General features: G+C 44.2%; 1 protein-coding gene across 1 annotated transcript in view; it reads right to left on the reverse strand.

The window, feature by feature from the left end:
• The window catches only part of ASPDH (aspartate dehydrogenase domain containing), a 9,118-nt gene extending 2,015 nt beyond the window's left edge, over positions 1–7,103 (reverse strand). Inside the window, exons 1-5 of the mRNA XM_018565237.1 lie at positions 7,031–7,103; positions 4,776–4,920; positions 4,060–4,144; positions 2,411–2,560; positions 1,384–1,607 (exon numbers count right to left, since the gene is read on the reverse strand). Of these exons, the coding sequence (XP_018420739.1) occupies positions 1,384–1,607; positions 2,411–2,560; positions 4,060–4,144; positions 4,776–4,920; positions 7,031–7,082 (656 nt within the window). The 5' untranslated portion in view covers positions 7,083–7,103. The remainder of the gene's footprint in view (positions 1–1,383; positions 1,608–2,410; positions 2,561–4,059; positions 4,145–4,775; positions 4,921–7,030) is intronic.
• Positions 7,104–8,406: the final 1,303 nt, after the last annotated feature.

Raw genomic sequence — 8,406 nt, forward strand, 5'->3', positions numbered from 1 at the left:
CCATTGTGGGAGGGGCAGAGACACAAACTACTGGGGGAAATCTCCCCATTGTGGGAGGGGCAGAGACACAAACTACTGGAGGAAATATCACCGTTGTGGGAGGGGCAGAGACACAAACTACTGGGGGAAATCCCATTGTGGGAGGTGCATGGACACAAACTACTGGGTGGAAATTTCACCATTGTGGGAGGGGCAGAGACCTGAACTACTGGGGGGAATCTCACCTTTGTGGGAGGGGCAGAGACACAAACTACTGGGTGAAATGTCACCATTGTGGGAGGGGCAGAGACACAAACTACTGGGTGAAATGTCACCATTGTGGGAGGGGCAGAGACACAAACTACTGGAGGAAATCTCACCATTGTAGGAGGGGCAGAGATACAAACTACTGGGGGCAAAACGCTCTGGACCTTCTAAAAGGTATTATACTAATAATACTGAGACATCTGGAACCGGCAAATATGTCTGAATTAATAATGTAAGTGAACTATATAGAGAATAATTAATCCTATGCAGTTTATGACTGTAGACTGCAGTCTAAGCTGAAAAGAGTCCTAAAATTCAAAAAGGCACCATGTCCAAGTTGTCCTTGTTCTCCATACTGTATCCATCCAGCCATATCACTGACACGGTGAAGGGTAACTCCATCCATGACTTTTTATTAAAAAAAGTTAGATATCATCAGATATTTATTGCCATCTCCCCACTGAATAGATTTCCCCTCACTTTCTCTCATGATAGCTGTCCCAGGAGAGGGACCCAACATTTACCTGACAGAGGATCTAACCCAGCGTTTCTAGACCTTTTTACAGTCATGGCACCTTTTAAAAGTATGAAAAATTTGGAGGCACCGCAGTCCAAAATGTAAATGTACAAATGTAAAACATGACATGTGACCCCTCCAGAATTCATACCAAAACCCCTTATCTAAGATAGGATTCTGGTATAGATTTCAACGGGGGGTTCCCACGCAAAAACACACACAAAAAGTGAATTTAGAGTCCCCCCTTTAGATTAGAAGCCTTCTTCACATGAGACTCCCCACTTCACATCAGGGACCCCCTTTTCACATTAGAATCCCCCTTTCACATTAGGGGCCCCCTTAGCTCCCTTTATATTGAGCACCCTCCTTTCATATCAGAGTCCCCCCCTCTCTTACTAGGAGTCCCCCTTCACATCAGAAGCTCCTTTCACATAAGTAGTCCCCCCTTCACATCAGAAAAAGGAAGCAAGAAGGCACCCCAGGATGCCATAGCACCCTAGTTGAGAAAAGTTGCTCTAACCTGCTCATCTCCAACTCAACAGAAAATATTGGCCCCAGTTCGACTTTTCCTGTTCCTGATGGATTTTTTTAGAGTAAACGTTATTCACTGAGCTTCTCACCTGGGATCCGCCACCAGTACCCCTATCACACGGTCAAATCCAAGCGTGTGGGCAGCCATGCATGCAGCGGCCATCGTGTTGACATTATTGGGGGCCATCGGGCACAAGTCACGAACTGGACCTTCATAAAGAATCGTCCGATCTTGAACAGTTTGGTTTTTCTGCGCTAGGTCACCCTGTAGCTGAAAACTATCTGGGTGTTTTGTCATGGTGATCCTCAGACCCTGTTAGAAATACAAATACAGGAGAGGAATTACTACATGACAATTGTGGGTATACGGCTTTCCTGCCCTTTAGAACACAATGATGTGGACCATTTCCCATTTATCTCACATATATTTGGTTGTTTCTTTTACGTTATTTAGACAATGGAAAAAAAGAGTGCACAAAAAAGCAACCTGAAAAATGTAAAGAGACAGTAACATGCACCCAGTGTAAAAAATGCTAAATTTGCTTTTTTGGTATGTTCTATTGTCCAAAACCGAAGTTAAGACACCAAAAAAAAAAAAAAAACATTAAAAAAATGGTTTAAACTATTTTTCAAATTAAGCCCTTAAAATGCCTAGAACCACCTTAAACATCTACGTTGTTGCCATCCTCACTGACTCACTGCCTAGGCAAAATGTTGCAAAAAATGGATAAATTTGACTGAAATTTAAGCGAGGTAGAATGGAACAATTTTGTTAAAATTTAACAGGACAATTTTTGCTGTAATCTAATTGGACAATTTTACTGAAGTTTAATAGAACAATTTCGCTGAAATTTAATGGGACAATTTTACAGAAAGTTTAATGGGACAATTTTGTTAAAAATTTGATGGTCCACTTTTGTTGAAATTTCAATGGGACAATTTTACTGAAATTTATTGGGACAATTTTACTGAAATTTAATGGGAAAAATTTACTGAAATTTAAAGGGACAATTTTGCTGAAATTTAATGGTACAATGTAGCTTGCGCCTACTCATGAACCCCCAGGTTGCTTCTCTTCTCCACACTTTGACAGTTCCCAGGTCACACAGTTCTCACTTTAAGCGTCCCACGGTCTGCCATTCTCTGGATATCTTCTCCGCCCCATAATGCACCACTGGGAACATACAATGTGTGTCCAGATGTCTTTGCTATTTCCCTCAGTTTCTGTTCAATCTCCGGATCTGATAAAACGGTGGGGGATCCGATCTAGACCGATACGGGAAGCACATGGTACCATGGTGAACAGCATTGCAGCACTCAGACAACATTCTCTTCTGTATACTCTCTATGTACTAAGGCCGCCCAAAGAACTGCAAGTCAGATGTACATGTACAAAGCACACTGAGAGAAATGTATCAAAATTGGAGCAGACAAAATCTGGAGGAGATTTGCACGGCAACCAATCAGCTTCTCTGTCTCATTTTCAAATCTTACCTGAGCAAACTGAAGAGAGATGTTGATTGGTTGCCCTGGGCAACTGCTCCAGATTCTCTCTGCTCCAGTTTTGATAAATTCCCCCCCACTGTCCTCACACATGAAGTTCAGGAAGTGTGCCACCTATGAACAAGAATGTCCTGGAATGTAAAAAGGATGGGGATGGTGGGTGAGGAAGGGATGGCGAGGAAGGAGGGAGTAAGGAAGGGAGGGGATGATGGGAATAGTAGGGGATGGGGAGGAAGGAAGGGAAAGGAAGAAAGGGGATGTGAGGAAGAGAGGGGATGATGAGGACAGAAGAGGATGATGAGAAAGGAAGGGGATGGTAAGGAAGGGATGGGGATAATGAGGAAAGAAGTAGATGATGAGGAAGGAAGGGGATGGTGAGGAATGGGGCAGTGAGGAAGGGAGGTGATAGTGAAGAAGGGAGGGAATGTTGAGGAGGGGAGGGGATGATGAGGAAGGGAGAGGATGGTGAGGAATGGATGGGAATAATGAGGAAGAAGTAGATGATGAGGGGATGTTGAGAGAGGGATGGTGAAGAAGGAGGGATCAAGGAAGGGATGGAATGATGGGAATGGTAGGGAATTGTGAGGAAGTAAGGGGGGAAGAAAGGGGATGGTGAGGAAGAGAGGGGATGATGAAGGGGGATGGTGAGGAAGGAAGGAGATGGCGAGGAAGGGATGGGAATAATGAGGAAATAAGTAGATGATGAGGAAGGAAGGGGATGGTGAGGAAGAGAGGGGATGATGAAGGGGATGGTGAGGAAGGAAGGAGATGGCGAGGAAGGGATGGGGATAATGAGGAAAGAAGTAGATGATGAGGAAGGAAGGGGATGGTGAGGGATGGGGCAGTGAGCAAGGGAGGATATGGAGAAAAAGGAAGGGAATGGTGAGGAGGGGAGGGGAGGGGATGGTGAGGAAGGAAGAGGAGGGTATTATCCCAGGTGGGTGTTCAGCAGGGTCAGTGGTCTCCCATAGTTATGAGACAATAAAATGTTACCACAACCATATATATCCCATCAGTACCTACTTCTGACCCATATACAAGCTATTGAGTCTGAGCACTAAATAAATCTTTATGTTCTTGGCTGTGTTCATGCCAGATGTCTCACACAAATCAGCTCCTGAAGAGACACAAACTACTGCGGGATATCTCACCATTGGAGTGTTTGATAGACGGTAGTTGGTGACCAAAGTATTTCACCCAAAATAGAGACCTCAGTTTTTCTGACTGAACATAAAACAGGAAATACTAGAAATATTTGTTACCATCAAATTGGCCGCAGATAGGAACAGTTCTCCATAGTCTCTGGTTATATCTGGGTGGGCCACTTCCACAATCAGATCTGCCTTGCTATAAAAAAGACTATTCATAGATCATTGCTGATAACATTAGATATTTAGCATTTTCACAACACTATAACTTATATTTATAAACAATTTGCAGATCCGTTCACCCTGGGAATCTCTGTGAATGTTCGTTCTGTGTAAACGGATGCACAAAATTAACATTCTTAGTATATTTTCTTTATAAATCCAATGTATGTTCAAATGTAATTGTGTAATACCACATTATGGCCACTAGAGGGAGCCAATAAGCTTAGGACATAAATATTTCTTTCTTATGCTTCTCAGCTCCATCTAGTGGCCGTTGTGGGGTATTTTACATATAATACATTCGAATTGGAAAGAAAATGCACTAAGAATGTTCGTTTTGGCTGCCATTTGCATAAAATGAATGTTCATGGAGTTTTGCAAGGCAAATGGCTCTGACAATTGTTTACAAATGCACCCCTTAATATTAGAAATGAAAGGAAAACAAATTCTTCTCGGTCTTCATTCAGCCCCTTTACCCCTTCCTCATGTCTCTCAGGTAGTTTGAGATTTCCAGTTCCATAAAGTTCATCGATCAATTTACCTATGACAGTTCTAATAATTGAATTATTTATTGATAGAATAAACATCTTTATCTTGGCTGGTTTTACCGTGACTCAAATTCCAAGAGTCGGTGAAGTTGTAGATGAGGCTCGATGATCCCTTCCAACTTCTCCACTGTTCTGTTCCAAACAAAGGCCAGCTCCAGATTAAACTTCTCTCCTTCTTCTCGGATTTGTTGGACCAAGTAAAGGCCTGTGAGTGGCACATGGCACAAGAGAACCTGTCACTCCGGCGGGGCATAAACTATCACTTGGGCTGAAAACTTAACTATGTGTAATGAATAAAAGATCATTCAAGTTGACCAAATACCCCAAAGTTTATTTCCTGAGAACACAATCCTGTATGACAGAAAACATTTAACCAGCATTCCAGTAAATTATCTGCAAACCTGGGCTGCACACAGTTTAATTGCTGGATATCATACAATCTCATTCCAGGATATCATAAAATCCCATTACTTGGCATTATACAGTCCCATTGCTGGGCATCTTGCAATCCTATATCTGGACATCATACAATCTCATTCCAGGATATCATGCAATCCCATTACTGGGCATCATACAATCCTATAGCTGGCTGGGTACCATGCAATCCTATAGCTGGGCATTATACAATCCCATTACTGGGTATCATGCAATCCTATAGCTGGGCATTATACAATCCCATTACTGGCCATAACACAGTCATATAGCTGGGCATCATACAATTCTATTGCTGGGCATGCCACAATTTCATTGCTAAGCATTATACAACCTCATCACTGGGCATCATGCAATCCCATTCCTGGGATTATACAGTCCAATTGCTGGGCATCATACAATCTCTTCACTGGTCAAGATACAATATTAAAGTTGGGCAGCAATCATTCCTATAGCTGGGCATCATACAATCCCATTGCTGGGCATCTTACAGTCATATAGCTGGGCACCATACAGTCTCATAGCTGGGTATCATACAGTCCCATAGCTGGGCATCATACAATCCCATTCCTGGGCATCATACAATCCTACTGCTGGACATCATACAAGCCCACAGCTGGGCATGAGACAGTCCCATTGCTGGGCATTATACAATCCCATTCCTGGGCATTATACAATCCCATAACTGGGAGTCATACAATCCCATTGCTGGGCATGATACTACTCCATAACTGGGCAACATACAATCCCATAACTGGGAGTCATGCTATCCCATTGCTTGGCATCTTAGAGTCCCATAGCTGGGCATCATACAGTCCCATCGCTGGGCATCATACAATCCCATAGCTGGGCACTATACAATCCTATTGCTGGACATCATACAACCACATAGCTGGACATCCTACAATCCCACTGCTGGACATCATACAAACCCATAGCTGGGCATGACGCAGTCCCATTGCTGGGCATTATACAATCCCATTGCTGGGCATCATACAATCCCATAACTGGGAGTCATACAATCCCATAACTGGGAGTCATACAATCCCATAACTGATGGTCACACAATCCCATTGCTGGGCATCATACAATCCCATAATAACTGGGAGTCATACAATCCCATAACTGGGGGGTCACACAATCCCATTGCTGGGCATCATACAATCCCATAACTGGGGGTCATGCAATCCCATAGCTGGGCATCATGCAATCCTACACATTTAAAAATCTTGGAGCAATTTTGGAAGTGCATCGATATGAATTAAACACTTGTATGTACAGTATACAGTATACCGTAAGTGTCTTGGTGTTTTGGGAATATGATGTGTAAACTGTACAATGGATGCTCGGTGCACAGCATTTTGTCAGGTGCGGATGCCATTTACAACAAGACACTTATAAAATAATGGTCAAACTAAACGCAGGCCGTCAGTCTCCTCTGTTGACAATCTGGTAGCATGGGGTGGGGTGGAATGCTGAAGACATGTTTTCTAATTAAAAAGGTCAGATAGTGTTAATTCTGCTGAAAATAAATTATAATGCAGCCTGGCAGCCACCTATTTGTTACAGGATGCCCCCATGATACTGACGCTTAGAGGGCAGCAGAAGCAGTTTTCTTTCAGCCTGTTTCTCTTTTTTTGGATCTCCATACAGCCCCATCTAAAGAGAACACAGAGGCAGGGGGGAAGGAAGATGTGTCCTTCCTCTGACTTACTTGTTTCTGTGTGTAAATCGGAGCTTGTGCTATTGAACACTGTAAACACAAAAGCTAAGGATAGGCTGAAAATGTGTAAAGGAAAGCTGAACTGTCAAGGTGTGCTCATCGCAATAAGAATTCATGAATTGCGCTGGATTATTTGCATATCTAATCAAACATTACTTACCGACATGGCCAAAACCAACAATCCCGATTCGCCTCATTTCTCCCATAGACATTTGTTGTGGGGTGTGAAAACTGGAACTAGAGAGACACAGATGGCCTTTGTTAGGTAGATGTCACCTGGAGCTGGGGGAGGAGCCATTGCATTTGGTGAGGGAAGGAGGTACACCAATCCAGCCAGTCGAATACCCGCAACAGCTGGTGAGCAGCAAAGTTTTCTGAAGATCTTTAATTCTGTTTTAAAAACTAATCCTGTGCTGTCTGCTGTTCAGAGGGACAGGTTTTTTTTTTTAGAAGTTCACTAAAAAAACGGCGGCATCTCATTGGGTCACGGGGGGTGGCAACAGGTGTGCCCGCCCTTCCAGCCAGAGAGCCCCAGGTTGCTAAGAGCTCTTGCCAATCTATGGCGCTCCGGCCAGTGTGCCGGAGCGTCATAGAGCGGCCAGTGTGTATTTTGCACGGTGCCATCCGTGGTTGTTACTACAAGCACCATCGTTTCTATTGGCCGGTATTGCTGTAAGGTGTGCGGAAAGCACCCTCACCAACTGAAACCCACCCAGCTTAAAGACATCATTGGTTGCCAGCAGCTGAGCGGGATGCTGCAGAAAGTCGAAGCCAGAGGTACCATGCACCACAAGCACCCCCCTCCACACGGTACCCCCCTCACATGCACCCCCTGGTGAAAAGCCTAGGCACACTCCTGCTCATGATACAATGTCAGGTACATAATCAAGATGAACACTGACAATGTTTCACACATGTGGTATCCAAATACTCGGGAGGATTAGCAGAATGTGTCTTGGGGTGTAAAGTATGCCCTTGCTGTGTGAAATATATTTCTAAAATGACAACTTCGTGTAAAAAAAATGTTAATTTTCTTCTTCATTTCCCAACAAAAAAATGCAATCTGAAAAAATGTTCATCATGCCTCCCGGGAGACCATGGGCAGGCCCGGATTCCCCACAAGGCCACCGAGGCCCGGCTTTGGGGCGGCAAGGCGCAGAGGGGAGGCAGCGGTGTCCTTGTGGGGAAGTCCCAGGCACCGGGCGGTAAGTTGCTTTCTACATTTAGTTCTGCTTTGCACAAGCAGGCAGCCGATTGTTCGTTTACATGTCATGTCAGCGATGTCGCCGAGATAACTTGTAAAAAGTCTGCAGCCAGTCGGTCCGTCCGTCTGTCCGTCCGTCTTAAAAGTAACCCTGCCGTTCCGTGTACACAGTGGGAGGGGAGAGCAGTCTTCCCCTCTCACCTGTCACAGGAGTTCCAGCTGTGCTAGAACTCCTGTATTGGAGGTGACAGGGTCAATAAAGAGAACCTGTCACCTCCAATTGCTATCAGAGGGGTTTGTTAGCTCCTGTGTGATAGCAATAAAGTTAGGGG

The sequence above is a fragment of the Nanorana parkeri genome, unplaced genomic scaffold, assembly GCF_000935625.1.
Source record: "Nanorana parkeri isolate BGI_ZX_2015 unplaced genomic scaffold, ASM93562v1 scaffold823, whole genome shotgun sequence".
Taxonomy (NCBI): Eukaryota; Metazoa; Chordata; class Amphibia; order Anura; family Dicroglossidae; genus Nanorana; species Nanorana parkeri.